The 16,749-nt window shown below is 47.2% G+C and overlaps 6 protein-coding genes across 6 annotated transcripts in view; 5 read left to right on the top strand and 1 right to left on the bottom strand.

Moving 5' to 3' along the window:
• Pmar_PMAR004493 (hypothetical protein) overlaps positions 1 to 739 on the top strand; it is a gene marked incomplete at its 5' end in the record, with an annotated part of 2,347 nt that extends 1,608 nt beyond the window's left edge. Inside the window, 2 exons of the mRNA XM_002764991.1 lie at positions 287 to 400; positions 446 to 739. Coding sequence (XP_002765037.1) covers positions 287 to 400; positions 446 to 674 — 343 coding nt within the window. The 3' untranslated portion in view covers positions 675 to 739. The remainder of the gene's footprint in view (positions 1 to 286; positions 401 to 445) is intronic.
• A 103-nt stretch (positions 740 to 842) lies between these two features.
• Pmar_PMAR004492 (hypothetical protein) lies at positions 843 to 5,366 on the top strand (the record flags this gene model as incomplete). The annotated part of the gene is made up of 17 exons (XM_002764990.1): positions 843 to 1,012; positions 1,160 to 1,257; positions 1,344 to 1,474; positions 1,529 to 1,648; positions 1,690 to 1,753; positions 1,795 to 1,877; positions 2,158 to 2,317; positions 3,023 to 3,150; positions 3,255 to 3,383; positions 3,765 to 3,869; positions 3,926 to 3,998; positions 4,052 to 4,147; positions 4,197 to 4,324; positions 4,588 to 4,742; positions 4,793 to 4,949; positions 4,999 to 5,197; positions 5,263 to 5,366. 17 exons carry the CDS (start codon positions 843 to 845, stop codon positions 5,364 to 5,366), a joined length of 2,100 nt encoding a protein of 699 aa, XP_002765036.1.
• Positions 5,367 to 6,210: 844 nt separating this feature from the next.
• Positions 6,211 to 7,680, top strand: Pmar_PMAR004491 (thermitase, putative; the record flags this gene model as incomplete). Its single annotated transcript, XM_002764989.1, has 1 exon — positions 6,211 to 7,680. The coding sequence occupies one exon, from the start codon at positions 6,211 to 6,213 to the stop codon at positions 7,678 to 7,680; it is 1,470 nt and encodes a 489-aa protein (XP_002765035.1).
• A 1,622-nt stretch (positions 7,681 to 9,302) lies between these two features.
• Pmar_PMAR004490 (hypothetical protein) lies at positions 9,303 to 10,604 on the top strand (the record flags this gene model as incomplete). Its single annotated transcript, XM_002764988.1, has 4 exons — positions 9,303 to 9,383; positions 9,417 to 9,601; positions 10,089 to 10,251; positions 10,299 to 10,604. The coding sequence occupies 4 exons, from the start codon at positions 9,303 to 9,305 to the stop codon at positions 10,602 to 10,604; spliced, it is 735 nt and encodes a 244-aa protein (XP_002765034.1).
• A 2,930-nt stretch (positions 10,605 to 13,534) lies between these two features.
• Positions 13,535 to 14,351, top strand: Pmar_PMAR004489 (tRNA pseudouridine synthase D, putative; the record flags this gene model as incomplete). Its single annotated transcript, XM_002764987.1, has 2 exons — positions 13,535 to 14,161; positions 14,319 to 14,351. The coding sequence occupies 2 exons, from the start codon at positions 13,535 to 13,537 to the stop codon at positions 14,349 to 14,351; spliced, it is 660 nt and encodes a 219-aa protein (XP_002765033.1).
• A 778-nt stretch (positions 14,352 to 15,129) lies between these two features.
• Positions 15,130 to 15,813, bottom strand: Pmar_PMAR004488 (hypothetical protein; the record flags this gene model as incomplete). The annotated part of the gene is made up of 1 exon (XM_002764986.1): positions 15,130 to 15,813. The coding sequence occupies one exon, from the start codon at positions 15,811 to 15,813 to the stop codon at positions 15,130 to 15,132; it is 684 nt and encodes a 227-aa protein (XP_002765032.1).
• Positions 15,814 to 16,749: the final 936 nt, after the last annotated feature.

The raw sequence follows: 16,749 nt of genomic DNA, 5'->3' as shown, positions 1-16,749 counted from the left end.
TGACTAGGAATCAGGATGGGCCGATGGTGGCATTGGACCTCTTTCTGTGTCGTTGATTCAGCTGAGCTCAGGAATGAAGTCATCGATCATATAAGTTTGCACGTGAATTCGGGTGGAGATGTGCGAAAACATAGAAGAATCTCCCTAAATTTCCTCAGAGTTTCATATCGGAATTTTCATATCATCGCCAACAAACGTACTTGACTACGCATATGCACATGACATATGACATATGACTACTAATGCATATTTTCTAACACTAGGATGCTGCTTATCGTTAATGTAGGTACAGCAAGGGGTACTTCAATGTCGTTCAAAACGTTGTTCTGCTCGGCGCTCCGATAGCCGTGACTTTCGACGCGCCTGCCGTAGGATCTGACCATAAAAAATCATGGCGCAGGTGAGAAACAATATTATTATTCGTTAGTGCGGAAGACTATTTTAGGGCGCGCGCTGTTGTAGCAGGAAGGTTCATCAACGGCTACACTAGCAGTGATTGGGTATTAGGATTCCTGTATCGGTATATGGAATGGGGAGTTAAAGTGGCGGGGCTGAGCGCTGCTCGGGGCATCTCTGGTGTGGAGAATATAGACCTGGGAAAGTTGGTCGAACGGCACGACCACTACCCTGAATATTTCACCGAGATCATGGCGAATCTGGACATTCTCGAGTGAGTGTTGGACACTTGTGTAGACTTGATGCTCGAAAGAAGTGTGCAGTAATAGTCGTATTTGATTATCATAGTGCGTGGAGTATCCGCGTACATTTTTGGAGAATTCGGTGACTTGTGTTTTATGAGGTCTCGGGTTCGATTCCCAATGAGGGTATTTTAGTGTTTGGCAATGGTTGGTTCGTCCTCTGCCCCTACGTCTCGGCCACCCCCCTTCAACGCTCCGGCGATTGAAGCCCCGCAAGCGGCCGTTCACAAGCTCTGTTGCGATATAATCACTGATCAGTTCGGACCCGCTGTATCGGCAGTTGCTAGCTGCCTCCTCTCACGAGGACCTATGAGGTAGGCGTACTGTGCTAAACACGGCTTGGTCAATGGCCTCGTCCGTGTGATGGAGTTGTACAAGTGAGAGAGATCATATGTAGATCAGGATTGATCTGATCATAAGTATAGAATTCCTGGGATTTGGGGATGGAGTGGTATGCTTAGGTTCCCGGAGTTGAGTAAATATGTCAACGAGGAACTGAGTTGGCCATTGGACTTGCGCACGGATGCGAAGGTTCCTCATTCAATGCATGAAATTACAAGTGAGAATTTGGTGTGGTGGGGAGTCTTCGGCACTGCCTTCCGAATGGTCCCTGGTTCAATTATAGCATGTTGCTTTTATCCACAGATAGAATGACTTGGTCGTGCATCCGTGACGCGCTGATGATTCTACTGCAGAACAATATAGCAGTGTCTCACATGGTCCGTCAAGTTCAAGTGCCAAGCCAAGAGAAAGCTGGGGCTCCACCGCAGCATTTGGTACGTATCCCATGCGGAAGGTCGTCGGTTCGATCCCTGGTTGCGGTATTTTAGGTCTTATATAGTGCATCGCCCAGTGCCGTCATAGCTCGTCTACGATACCCCAGATACATGAATCTCGTCCAACAACAGCTGGGTCGTCGCCGGCCAGTAGCTGTTCATGTCATGGCAGAGGTAGGATATTTTCGGGCGAGCGAGATTTGAACGGTGGGCAGGTGCTGAGAAGGGGTAGGGTTCCTTGGGATGATCTGATCGAATTCACAGCATTGCGATGGCGAGGTGAGTGTTGATGATGGGAGTCGGAGGTATCGCGGTTTCAGAGTATGTTGGGGAGCATGCCCCGCCGATGAGAGAAGTAAAAGCGGATGTGGAGGCAGCTTTGATAGAGCTCGTCACAAGCAGTGTAGGTTCATAAGTTCAGTGTGGTGAAATTTGCACATGTGTTGGTGACAATATTGAAACTCTGGGGAGAGTTTGTTAGTTTCTGTTTTCGTAAGTATTTTTCCAGTTGGCATATAAACTCATTTGATTGGTGATAAAACTATTGAGCTCAGCTGAGGGTATTTTACAGCACTGCACATGCTGAATTTTTACTAATAAAATCATGAGGAAGAGGCGATGTACAATAAAATTGTTCAAAGATCACTTTTCTTAGTATGAAGACGTACATGTGGTCGATGCAGGTGTTGTATAGAGTGGAGCCATGTGTGAGAGGTGATCTGCAACAGAAAATGGCAACCCCGCCGGGTACACCAGAAAGGAGCGACGGAGCGGAGTTTTCGGCATCGTCCCCGGAAGAGGAAAGTCCGATGATACCCGATATAGGTGGAGGTGCTGAGGAAGGTAGTCATGAATTGGCTCGTCGCAATAGCCACTGATTCCTTTCCCATAGCTTTGGCAGACACTCTTGCTTTATTTAGTATTAGTACTTACCATTTAGGATTTACTATTTTTTTGAGTATTGTATTGCTTTATTTTTGCTACTGCATATACAGGGTGCCCCGAATGGAATGTGCTATTGTCTGTCACTTGCATATTTCAACGGATTTCCCGGTGAGAGATAGTTCACTAGGAAGATCTTGGAGGGCACTTTTCAATGGTATATTCAAATCCCAGATATGCTCGTGATGCTCAATGCCATACCGCGGTGATTTATGAGGAGGAAGTTTATCGGCTCGAACTTTTTTGCATAGATTTTGAGCAGTTTTGCGTAGCTCGGCAGGGCCAAAGCATATTCGGAGTTCGAAAATAGTTCTGAGGAGCGCTCGCCGAGAGCTTTCTAATGAGCTATCTCTCACTGGAAAGAAGTTACAGACAATAACAGATTTTGTTTGCGGCTCTCGGAACAATAGTCGGATCGATCGTTCGAGTTGTGATTGTTGTTTATAGTAAAAGCTGTGCTCGTGTTCGTTGAGTGTAACGGTACTAAACTTTATTAACAGAGAGAGCAACAAGATACCAATGCCTTTAGTAACTAAAGGCATCAGTATCTTGTTGCTCTTTCTGGACCTCATTCGTATCTTTGGTGCATGGACCTCATGTTGTTAGATATTACAGCTGCGGATGACCTTTTAATGATGTCACCAGAATTAGCTCTTCTAGCGGGAGAACAACAACCTGGCGAGGCCGCCGCTACCGCACCAGCGAGGAGTAGGAGGAAGCCTACAGCGGCTAAGGTATAATAGTGGTGGTAGCAGTGGAAGACCGTCATTACAGTCGGGAATTAGTGTTATTTCCTGTCTCGGTCGAAAATTTGAAGGTAATTCTGCGTCTTTTTCAGGCTAAGGCGGGTACGCGTAAAAGAGGGGCGACCGGCGGTGTTGCTAAAGGCCGAGAGGCTCGACAACAGAGTGGTAGGAGCCGAAGGTTGATGAAGAAGATCGATGCAGTCCAGGTTGAGGGTGGCGGGGTAAGGAAGGTACAGTCTGGTGTTAATCTCGCTCGCCCGAAAATGATGATATTCCATGCAGTAGTGTAGATGGTGTGAGACTAGCGAGAATTATATGAGAGAAAACTCGATATTTAATAGTGTTATGGAAGCGTGAATGTCTCGATCAGTGTTGGAGGAATAAGTGATCGCTTTCGTCAGCTAAGCTCAGGAGTTTTCACATACGAATTCTGATGGAAATGTATAGAGATCCAATAATCCTTGGAATTTTCATACTGTCACCAACACATGTAGTTGATTATGTGCGTATTTTTCCACGCTGGTGTCGATAGTGGTTGTTGTTGTTGTCATCTGTGCTGTTGTTTTCGAATAGTATGTGTCGTTGAGTGGTAGATTTTCCAGGTCCTTCGGCCGAACCAAGTAGCTCTTGATATGATGCTGGTTAAACAGCTTGCAGTGGAGTATGTTGGGAAACGGATGAATCCAGCAGCGGGGAGGATATTTCAGGTGGAGGGGCCGGGGATCGAACCGGGGTCTTTGAACATGAGCTGTTGATCATTCAGGTGATGTTGGATGAATCTGTGAAGCCTCCAATGGGACTGATGGACAATATGAAGTTGATTGATTGCACTACGGGTCAGGCGGAGCGAAGCGATTCATCTTTCTTGATTTTTTGATCTTTTTTTCAGATACCTTTCAAGTTGACGATCTCCTAGATTGGATGACTCGTGGGCATGAGTCGCCTTCCTCATCCCCTTCATCGTCTCCTGCTTCTTCCGGCATTGGTAACCTCTTCCGTATCTTCCTCGCTTGAACCTAAGATATTCATGATAGGCTCATCGGCCTCGGCCACTATGAATCGACAACGTGATGAGTTAATCAAGTACCTCAACGTCTTCAGCAAGCATCAGGATGCTCTGGTCCTCTGCACTAACGCTGCCGCCGCTGCTGCTGCTACCGCGGTGAGAATTTCGTGGCGCGCGGTCATTGCCTCGATTTCTCTGGTTTTTAATCGTTTAATCGGAGTCGTTCGTCCTTAGCATTTCCGTTCGTACTTCATAGCAACTTCGAATTGAACCGAATAGCATTTTCATACTTCAGCTTGCGAGTGATCCATCTAATATAGAGGTGACCTTTGGAGTAGCTGTCGTAGTCCTTGCGAGTACTACTATTATCAACATCGCTATAGTTGTGATCCAGTTCTTGTCTATGATCATTATCTCAGAGTACTGGTGCGAAGCGGAAGACTTCTAAAAAAGCCGCCGCAACTGCAGCGGCTACTGCGATGGCAGCTAGTGGGCCGGCTAGCTACCGAGTTGATTGGAAGAACGTACTGGCGAAGCTTACTGAGGAGTTGACACATGCGATACTGACCGAGAAGTAAAGTTCATGGAGATGTGGTATGATGATGGTCGATTGGTTGCTTTTAGGTACGGTGTAGTGGGAGCTCGGGTTTATCAGTATTTACTAACGACGGGTTACAAGTCGGAAACTATTCGTGTAGCGGAGCGATGCATGATCGATCGAGAGGAGTGCCAGATGCTCCTACATCGACTGCATTCAGAGCACATCATTAAGATCTCTGAGGTTGGCGATGAGGTTAGCGTCACTGCGCCACGAAATTATTGGACTGCAGGTGCCGAAGAGTGTGATAGCCCCGTCGTTGAATCAGCAGGCAAGTATCATCTCGTTTTGGCTCTATTACCTGGACCCGCCGACCACGAAAATGGCGATGATGGAATTGGTCGCTCGAGCGGCGTTGAACATGAGAGTTCGATTCCGGCATGAAGTGGCGAGGGCGACGATGGAGGAACGGAACGATAATGAGGACGTTAGTAAGCAATCGGAAGATCTCTGGTTCGAATCTTGGTGAGCGTATTTTTTATTCTTTTTATGTCAGACCCCGAGGCTCGCGCTCGCAATGAGGCTCTTGCCGAGGCAGTTGATGCCCTTGATTGTGCTTCTATTCACGTTGATACCGGACTACTATTATACCAGCAATAGCCTTACCTACACTACCTCCAACGTTTCAAGATAACAACAGTGCTCTAGTGTGAAGTTGTTCAATTGTTCAGGGCGGCTGACGGAATATGAAGTGATATTATTTCTCTGAGTCGTTCGTTGTTGTGAATAGATGGGAAACTATAGTTTTCGTTTGTTATTGTTAGGAGAAAATAGTAAACTCAATTTTCATCCCAATATTGCTGGCGACTCTCAGTAAAACGCCAATTTGGAAAAAATAGTAATTTTCATTTAGAGTTGCTGATGAGTGTTTTTATGAAGTTTTGAGGTTGAAGTTTATGACGTTTACCACAGCACCAGTAGTCAAAGGAAGAGATAGTTCAAAACGTAGATAATTGTATTCAAATTAGAGTTTCCTAAACTCCTATTCGTCCGCCTTTCCAAAAGGAAGTTACCATTTTCCAAATGAACCTGGTGTAAAGTATCGCCCGTTCGACGACTACACGTGCTTTGCCAGGGCTCATCTGTTTAGTACTGTACAAGAGTAGGAACGAAGCTAGTGTTGGCGGCTCGTCGAGCTCACCTCGCAATGATGCTCAGTTATGTGTTCCTTGCCGGGATCGAACTCGGGATCTCAGCAATGATACGGTTTCGTCTCAGGAAACGGTTGGTGTAGCGAATGAGTGTGGCGTATCTCCTAACTCTCACGTGATGCGAGGTTTGGTATTGCTGTACGCATACACATCCTTAGGAGGTCTACTCTCGAGGGGACTATGAGTTTACTCGTTTATATGTGACCATCTGTCCTAAGGCGGGCATCACTTGCGTGTTTCGTTTGGGACGCAGGTCGTTCAGTCCAGCTCATCGGCAGGGGTTGGTTTTTTCCATGTTCTTCTACTGGGCTGTCCTTGCTGTGTCTTCCTTTGCAGACGATCGAGTGATAGTGTCGATATCATCGCTTACGTCTAGGAGGCTCATTGAGGGGCCGGTGCCGGTCGAAGGCCCTCCGCCTGATTGGGTTGACATTCGTGACGTTCCTGCCATTCTAGGGAGGGGGGATGGTGCTCGGCAGCTCTCATCGGACAAGTTAGAAAAGTGTTTGAGAGATGTGAAGGACATGTTGGCGATTGGCATGCAGTGGATCGACACTGCAGTGGCGGCGTGTGAATTGACTGTTGATGAGCTTTGCGATTCCCTGCTCGGACTGGGGGAAGATTATGAGGTTATTTGTGAGAGAAATGGAGAGTTGGGAATAGTGCAGTCGGTGGGATTCGAACCTGGGACCATGGGCGTGACGAATGAGGTGGTGTCCGATTCCGCTGATGATGAGCTAGTGGGAAGTCAGTGGAATTTAGATGAGATACATGTGGCTGAGGCATGGAAGATGACCCGACTGGAAGGGCGTCCACGGCGAGAGGTGGTTGTAGCTGTCGTTGATACTGGCGTTGAATACGACCACCCCGATCTGGTCGATAGCATTTTCTCTGATGCGGATTGCCGACATGGTTACAACTTTTTCGATTCAGATTTGGATCCTCGAGATGTGAATGGTCATGGCACGCACTGCGCTGGGATACTCGGTGCTACTACGAACAACGCGCAAGGGGTGGCTGGCATCGCCCCGGTGAAGATCATGTCCTTGCGAGCTTTCGACGAGATGGGAAAAGGAGATTTGCTTTATTCTCTACAAGCTGTGAATTATCTCGTTACTTTGCGTGTGGAGGTATCATCTCATTCGTATACGAGTGATGGTACATATCGCACTCTAGAGGCAGCTATGAAAAGAGCTTCTGATCGAGGGCATTTGATGTTCGCTGCGGCGGGCAACGACGGTCGAGATATTACTATTGCTCGGACCTACCCATGTGCTTACTCAGAGACTGTTGAGCTCCTCATGTGCGTTGGAGCTACTGATATATACGCTCGTGATCGGCTGGCACGTGAGAGTAACTATGGCAGGTATGTTGACATTGCTGCGCCTGGCGTGGGAATCCCGAGCACTTATATTGGTAACGTTTATGCTTACATGTCGGGTACGTCAATGGCAACTCCACATGTCGCAGGTGTCGCGGCTCTACTCAGCAGCTTGGGTGTTGGCCCATCTGATATCAAGGAGGTGCTCTTGGAGTCCTCCGACACTGTCTATTATCCTGGTGGGAATCGTGTTGGTAATTTTGGTAAAGTAAATGCAGCAAAAGCAGTAGAGTTGGCATTGACGAAACCCACGGTCAGGCCGAATGGTGAACGCTCTCGTCCAGGTCGGGAGTGTATTGAAATTCGGAGCGGAGCGAAGCAGCAGAGTTTTATTATGGTAGCGTTCCTATTACCTCTTATTGTTGCAAGTCACCTCTATTGATGCGTGTTTTTGTGGAAGTGATCCGAAAAAGTGTGAAGTTCAATGCAGATAATTTTGCTATTGAGTGTTTTTGAAAATTGAATATGTTCATGGTTTGCCGCTTATATGTGTGTTTAGTGAGTGCTCCAATCAAGAGATCTAAGGAAGAGTTGCCTCTGATAGTCTCTAGACGACCATCAGAGGGATGATGGAGGCCTCATTGTCCTTAGCATCACTGCGAGAAGTAAGGGAGGTCCTAGCGCCCCGAATAAACCGCTTTGGCTGTGTTCACTCACCTTGGGGAAATGTCTACAGAATATTAAATCTCGAGGAGTTCGTTGTCTGTGTTTGTCAGGAAATACTCCAGGGGTTTGTATGGACATTAATTGTAGTTTTTGAGGGTTTTTAATTGTTGATTCGTTCATGGCAACGACAAGTGATAGTGAGGGCGTGGTAGCTTACCGAGAGCCCATTCCCGACCATCTTGTGGTGATTCCTATGTTCTCCTTTGGGGCTAATATGAGTAAAGATTCCCTCCGGAGTAGAGGTGTGGAGACTGCATCAAAGGAGCCTTTACGAGCAGTAAGAGGAGTGTGTTTTTATATGTGTGGTTTCCTCAGCTGAGCTCAGGAGTTTCCTCACTAATTATAGAAGTTTATATACGAACCGGAAAATTTCGCGAAAATTCCTCAAAATTGTGATATTGTCACCGATACATGTAGTTGAGAATGTTCATATTTCACCACACTAGTGTTGTATTATAACGAGATCGCGCGTTTTTCATGATATGAGTATCCACCCATTTCTTGTATTCTCATTAATGTCGTTGATAGGAGTCGGCTGGCTATGATTATAATCAGAAATTTCGAGTAATGTATAGGGAATTTTGGTAAAAATGCGATTTTCCGAAGGAAGTGGGAAAATTGTCATGAAATGGCAAAGTATTAAATTTATTAGAAATGCTGTAGTGAAGCGTGTAAGGAGCTGATGTCATCCGCAGCTCGAAAACGCTGATGAACGCGATGATGTTTACTCCACGTAGTCGAGGGGCATTCTAATCAACGTTTTGAAACTTATTTTCTACATGACTCAAATCAAGGCTAAGTATAGATGGGCAGAATTATGTTACGGGCCGTTACGGCTGCTCACTTTTACGGTTACGCTTCAAGCCCCGTGCCGTAAAATTACGGCGCGTAACGGGTCTCACGGAGATACAGAGGACGAAACGAGGATTGATCATTCAAGTCGCCTAAATTTATTTCGTGTGAATGCGAATCCGTGGATGAGGCCGGCTTGGCAGTTTCGGGCCAGCCTGGGAGTGAGACGGACGGAATTTGCAAAGGAGACGAGTGGCAAATGCGAAACCAAACGTTACCCTCTCAGCGGTTCGGTTGAATCCGAGCCTCAAGAAATGAGTTTAACAACTATTCGAGCTGTCGTGGAGTGCAATACAGCGAACCTTTCCGCCACAATTCTAAAAAAACAGTTCAGCACCAACCGTAAAGTCGTTAGGCCTTTCCGTAACCGTAAACTGCTTACGTTACGCACGCCATAACGTAAACCGTAAAACAACTTTACGCTGCCCATCTATAAGGCTAAGTTTTGTTGTTTAGGTACTTGTCGATTTCGACTTGGTTTTCGATATGGAACCCAGGGAGATCTTTGTGAAGGAAGGCTACTATGCTAACGTTCGTCCTAGTCTTGGCGCGAAGGTCATCCTCTCAGTGTGCTTTGGATTAGATCCGACTCGTCTTTAGGTCCACGGTGTTGTCAATTACTTGTCGCGTAGTGGTTTGGAGCGCCTGGACAATTTTGAAAGCCCACATTATGAACGGCGTTGGGTGAAAGTACAGCTTTATGGAGGCGATGGTGAAGTGATGGAAGCGATGCTCTATATACAGCCTCAGAGGGAACAAGGGATAGAGGGTCTTCCTGGGAGGAGGTATTACCTGCCCATTAGAACAGCATTTAGATTCTCCATGACTCATAGTTTATTTGATGTGCGTCAGTCGACTTATGAACTGAAAGTCTGTGAAAAATACGGCCAAATTGGAAGCATCGACGTTGATCGCGCAACTCCGGGAAGAGACTCGTCTTGAAAAATTGCACTCTAGAGGATCTACGGTTAAGATTGAAAACGGGCTCCGAATATTTTTCCAGTACAGGAGACAACTTCCGACTCGTTTAAATTGAGGCTGAGTATTTTTAATCAACTTGAAATTGAAATTGGACATTTTTGATTGGAACTTTCTGAAGTTCATGTTGGAAAAGTCATGCGAAAAAATAGAAGTTATTCAACATGTGGTTTCAGTTGAGAGTCTACTACTTCAATTCGAGGTGAAAAGTGATTGATCAGTGAGGAGAAAATTTACAAAATTTTATGATTCCAAATTTATGTCGGTCTTGTGGGTTGAGCTATTATCAGCCAGGTACCTGAAGACGTTGATCGCTGGAGCGGTGAAGGCCGACTTGGACCAGTGTTGGATTGCACGACTACAGTCTTTGCCCTTCGTGGACTTCAGGAAATTCGACATCGATTCAGCAGAGAGGAGAGCATTGATTCATGGTCGAGTTTTTGAGAAGGAAGAGATTGTAGGAGTTGTTGCGGTCGGTCGTTGGTGGTTAGGATCGAATCTTAGGTTGACTCGCGTAAGATGCAGAATAGGCTGCTTGTGAGCCTGTTAGGGATAGTTTTGGCGACTCCGGAAAATCTCGATAAAATCGAGAAAATGATTTATAGCAGCGGGGATGATCTCAACGTAACCCTAGCTCGTTTTGTTTCCTACGAGCCGCCACCTGTGGACGGTCGGAATTTGAGTGCGGAGCATCGTGGCTTCATAGAAACGGTGATGGAATCGGCAACGACTGATACGCGTCGACTCGAGATCGTGGGTAGGCTGGCGGGAGAATTCGATTTCTATTGGAACAACAAGGGAAATCTCTAATGTGATGGGAAGATTAGATTTCATTTGATCTGTTCTGTTTCCCTCCGACATGTGTGGAGTGTCGCACCGTTGTTATTGTGTTGAGGCGGATGTCTTGATGGGTGAAGTGATACAGTTGCGGGATATTCATTGGAGGCGCTTCCTCGCGAAATGTCATTCGCACCTTTTCCGTGCAGGTTTGGCAAGTGAGCAGACAAGCAGTGTGTTTGACCTCGCGAATCGAAGTGTGTCACAATTCGATTTCGTTACAATTAAGGTTGACTTTGAGAATTCAAATATATCGCACAGTTTGGGAATATATGTTTGGTTTCCTCAACCGAGCTGGTAACCAACCACAGACTACTACCACCCCTTCAGCCACAACCGAGTCTACCGCAGCCTACCGGCGGTAGGCTACCGCCACTAGCACTAGTGCTAGTGCTGCACTACCTATCATCGCCGTTTAACCAGTAAGTCAATAGTCATATTTTTTCCTCAATTTCCCTACTTCGGCAATGGTTGAATTTCCGACTGATCGTATTTTCGTACATGTGTAATATTAACGGAATATTGGCATACTTGAACCTCAAGTATGCCACCGTTAATGTTACACATGCGGATTATTCTGCATGTGATTCGTATGCCGTGATGAGTTATTAATAGGAACTTCCCATCACGGTGATAATGTGCCTCTCGGATGGGGCATACGTGTCCTAATGTCGCACTAAATTTCCTTATCTTGCCAGTAGTGATAGCCACTCGCTCGTCGCTAGTGACAACTACTGTCGCTACTATTCGAATCCATTGATAGCAACCACTTGTAAATTATGAGTCGTCATCTCTACCATACCATCTACGTTTGGTTCGCGAGGGGAACTCGCGAATGCCACTAAAGATCAGCACTCACCATCGGTATCCTAAGCACTCTCTGTACTGAGTACTCTGAGTCAGCATTTAGCACTCCTGAACCACCACATGGAGACTGCAATGCAGTCACTGCATGATGCCTCGTATATCTTAAAAACCCTGAAATTTTTCTTCCTTACTGAGTGCCATAGCATCTTACTCGACATCAAAGCCACGTCTCGGACTACTAACTCCGCCACATGCACCACGTATACTAATACCTCCTATCCTGTACTTACTTCCCCCTCTTTCAGATGTCCATTCTCTCTGCCAAAGACGTTACCGCCCTGCAGCAGGTTCGCAATTTCGAGGTCATCGGGTTACACCAGGATCCGATAGTTGGCCACGGGAAGGCCTCTACTGGAGACAGTACTCGTAGGAAGCCTCCTTAAAGAAGGTCATCCATGCGTACTTGTTGCATGTGAAGGCGAGTACTGGTACTAGACTCCGTATCAACCGGTCGAGACCAGATGCTAGCAAGAGGTATCAAAGTGAGGCGTCGTATGATAGATACAGCTTATTCGCTGATCTTCATACCTCGGAAATTTGTGCGGTAATGTCGAGGACTTCCACAGCTTCGAATCAGTTGTTCTATATCCGTACTATACCTATAGGATCCAAAGTGATCCTATGCCGACCCTTCGGGGAAGGCACATTGGTGCTGGATCAAACAAGGTTGCTGCAGACGGCGGATAGAATTTTACCGCTGACTGCTGTAGATGTACCGCGTCCTCTCCGCAAGAGGTCCTCTACCTCGTACGGTTTCGGGATTTTTGTTGGCGCCACGGTGGAAATTCTGAGCTTCGGTCTCGTGACGTTTACGGTGACGTTTACCCCGGTTGCTTATGTGATGCTCTTTATGCTGGTCATCGGTGTCCGTGTATCGTCACCGACCTGGTAGTGCTTGGGTAGTGCAACTGCCAGTTGCCAACTGGTGATTGAAGTAGAAGTGGAGGCCGAGAATGAGGAAGGCGAGTTGAATCGTGTTTGGTTGGAAGATGAATTCACTATCACCAGCTCATCCCTGTCCAAACTCTTCGCGACTGACAATGTTCGGAAGGTTAGTTCGGTAATGTTGAGTTGTTTCACTCTTCTGCTCTCGGATCAGTCTGGAGTCTGATTTCGTCGAAGCCAGCTCAGTCTCCGACATCGTCGACTTCGCTGTGGCTAGAGTGAATCAAAACGGTGGACGGACCCTGGTTTTGTGGTCCAAAGCCTTGAAGACTCAAAACGATTCTGAAGGAGGCATCAAACCTCCAAAGAATCATTTGGTTCATCTATCTCCATCTGCCCTTCCTGAGGATATCAATTCCTAAAGAAATTTCAGGGCGAAGGTAGGGTTATTTGTGAGTTGACTTGAACTATTGGTGGAACCTTTAGGTACGATGGGCAGCCCGCGCAACAGGGAAATCAAGATGGTAATAATGGCGATGACCAGCAGAGGAACAACAATGTCAATGCCCAGCAGGGGGCTAACGATGGCGCAGAAGAAGTGGATTGACATTGACTGGGATGTTCTTAAAGTATCTGTTGAAGCTGTTGCTCATGATCACTTACCCTTGCACCTCTGGTGTTCCGAACTGAGATCACCTATGTTTGTTGTCCTCATTTCGTGTTATCCTTATTGATATCTTTAGCCGAGACCTACCACAAGCTGCGCTAGTCATTGTTCAGATCGGTAGTGTTACGGAAGTAAATTCAGCACAGTAACGTCGTGGAGCTCGAAGAGTGATGTGAGTGGATTACGATTCTCCTGAACATCGTTTTTAGCAGCCTCAAATGGGCCACATAACGGTCAGGGCTTCAAAGGCCTTGAGAATTCAACACATGCTTTGCTCCGCTTCGCGTCGTATCAGTGAATCCAGTGTTTTCCCGAATTCCAGTACCGCGCCGTCTTTCGCGTCGATTAGGCGGAACGCAATGCTCTTAGAGCACTGCTCTATCGTTTCTCACTCAAATATCGTATAGACTTGAACAGCGTCTCGTAGGAATCTACGTTGTGTTGGATGGGGACTCACGCGAGACGTCGCAGTTTGTGTGCTTCAATGAAAAGGGCCTTCCTTCGAGCGGAAGAGGTTTCAGAGATTTGCTGTGGGCTGGAACGTTTTGTAAACTCAGCCCATGCACCACGGCAGTTCCTCTCGGAAGGTGTCAGATTTAAGAAGTACCCCTGGGACTTCAAAGTTTTCGAGATCCCACGATGCGAAGGAGCGACTTTCTCTGGTGAATGGATCCACTTCACCCTGTGGAAGAAAGATCTCACAACGAGAGATGCTCTTGCGGACGTATCTAGGAAGACTGGTATCAGTATGAAAGAGTGGTGTGTTGCCGGTTGGAAGGACAGAAAGGCGATAACATCTCAAAGGGTATCAGTCAGAGCTGAATTGGAGGAAAAATTGAAGTCGTATGAGAATGGTAACTCGATACGGCTGTCCGATTTGAGCGTGGGAGAACAGTTGAAGGCTGGTCACCATGACGGCAATCGATTCCAAATAACTCTTCGAGATTTCCCTTTCACGTTGTCCTCGCCAGATTTCGACGCGGTTGAAGCCCTGCTGGATAGCATCAAAAACAATGGTGTTTTCAATTACGCTGGACTGCAGCGGTTCGGCGCCTTTGGCCAAGCTTTTCGTATCGGTCGTCATTTGATCGCTGAGAGAGCGGATCTCGCTGTGGGTGCGCTTCTTGATCCAGCCATGACCCCACTTAGCTCACCTAGTCGTTGTGTGCTCGAAGAATGGCATCGAACTCGAGATGCCAAATCGGCGATATCACTTTCATCAGGGAGGGTTAGAGAGTTGGAGTATGCGCTACTGAAGCGGCTGGCAGGTGACTGTCGCAATGATCTTAACCGAGCGTTAAGAACGACCATACCGAAGGAGCATCGGAGGTTCTATATGCACGCGTATGGCTGCTATCTGTGGAACCGAATGGTGAGCCAGTGCGGTACGGAAGTCGGTGACAAGTTGCCAATCCTTGGTGCCGGGATCGAACCTGCGTTCTTTGATTCACAAGGTGGGCGCATTCTCCAAGCACTACTGGTCGAAGACGGGTTGCTTACAGCCTCTCAAGATCTGAAAGGTTTCTGCGAAGACTTGGGCCCGAGATTGATGTTGATGGCTAAGATGAGGCCGGTGCTCATCACGCCAGAGGACTTTACTTGGCGGTGGGTGACACATCAACCTCGAGACAATCGTGACCTATGGCAGACAGTTGAAGAGGGTGATGGCTTGTCACTCCTCTTGGAGTTCGTTCTTCCAGCTGATTCCTTCGCAACATCAGTTGTAAGGGAGATCACTGGGGGATTAGATGCCTCGTCTGTACCGAAGAGTGTCCATGAATTAGATGTCTGTGTGCGGGGTACTTGAGTTTCGGACAACCTTGGTGGTGTTGTGTTACCGAGTTGGAGTGATGGTACATTGGAACAACAGGGATGGAGACCATTCAAGTCACTAACTGATGACTTGAATGATCTTCATCAAGTGTGCCACACGTGACACTCTGGCGCACTACGATGACGCCTGTCTAGAAGATGCGGCGAAGTAGAGAGAATTTCTAGCATACAGAAATTGTAACCGTACGGGTCACATCACAGCCCAACAACACAGAGCAGTTGGTGCTCAAATGATACAAAAATCTATCAGGGGTTACAGCGAAGAGTGACGGCATTGAAAGGTCCTGGGGAGAAGTTCGGCCCACCAACGCCGTCCTCACTCTCTTCCACAACAACGAGCACCTGCCATTCATCAGTGATGGCCATCGACCAGACATCCCATCCCATAAAGGGTGTGCTGTACGACAGTGTAGTTTGTCTTATGAGGTCCACGAGGCATACCGTGCAGGAGAGCTCATCAGCGAAGAGGCAGCAAACAGAAGCAAAAGCATCAGTATTGGGGACGAAGCGAGCCGCCGTAGCACCAGCAATGGTCGTGATGAGAACATCAGAGCTAACCGTGGTGAGACAGACTTCACCCACCGGCCGGTCTCCAATGAGATGATCAGGAATGTAAAGGAAGTAGTCTTCGTCCATAGTCGTAGTATCGAAGGAGAGAAGTGGCCCATCAAACTCCAGCTGGTAGAGCCAGGAGTAGCTCGGCGGCTGTAGTCGGTAAACACGATTAGTGTTGCTCAGAACGACGAAGACACCGCTTGGTAATGAACACAGCATAGCAAGGGAACCTGGTAGGTTCAGGGAAGAGAGTTCCGCACTGTCTCTAATTGACCATCTTCTGAGTTGCTTAATTTTGCCATCAGCATAGTAGACGACATCGTCGTGGACGCAGACATGGCTGACGTCTCGACCTACCCTGACGATGGTCTCCATCGCGAGAGTGTGAGGGTTCAATGACACCACCTCATGGTGTGACACCGCGAATGAGCGAAGGTCAATGCCAACGAACGAATGACCATCCGCGCAGGAGATATTAGTAAGAGTGCCGGAGATCGATGAGGTGCTCGTTAGAGATACAGTAGACGGTGGAGTGGGATGTATCCGAGACCAGATGGATCTGATGAGATCCTCGTGAGACTCGCCCAGTGACAACTGCAACGATCGGAGCTGTAATGTTAAACGATGTCGCCAGGATGCTGCGATAATGGATACCATCTGATGGTGATCGGCGGAGAATAAGCTGTTTGAATACCCGCTGTTGTGGAATAACTTAACTTGTTTCTTTTTCTGAATGAAAGTTCGATTTCTGTACACCGCCCGCGAACGAAAATTGAAATTCGTGAATAAAATTCATGACTTCGGAAACGTGGGTTCGAACTCGTCAAAACGCAGCCAATTCGAGTTTTCCCTCACCTGTACACGGTACAAGTATGAGGAACCTCTTAGGAAGCGGAGACTGGAAAATTCACCAGAAGTGAAATACCCAATTTTCACCGCGGTGAATATCGAATTGCTAGAGTATCGCTTCGTGTGGTTTGCTGTTGATCATCAGTGAACACTACGGCTCCTGATTCACCGATCTCAGCATTGAATCGATCTAATCTCCTGCCTGACCCAACCAGTAGTCATATCTTTATATCAAAAGATCGACCCATGCGTGTATAGGTGTAAGCAACAGGATCAACCTCTCCACACTAAGAGCAGTCGGTGTGATTCATCTGGTCTTTCATGGCATGAAAAAATCGATTCTTTCCTCGTCGTCTGCAGTAACTGTGGTAGAGTTCCTAACGACTCGTCCCCATAGTTGATATATCCGGGCACGTTTGCCTCAAAGAGTGATCGTTTCTTCTCCCCTGTACGTAGAGATAT

The sequence above is a fragment of the Perkinsus marinus genome (assembly GCF_000006405.1).
Source record: "Perkinsus marinus ATCC 50983 genomic scaffold scf_1104296975926, whole genome shotgun sequence".
NCBI lineage: Eukaryota > Perkinsozoa > Perkinsida > Perkinsidae > Perkinsus > Perkinsus marinus.
This window is presented reverse-complemented; position numbering and strand designations above follow the sequence as displayed.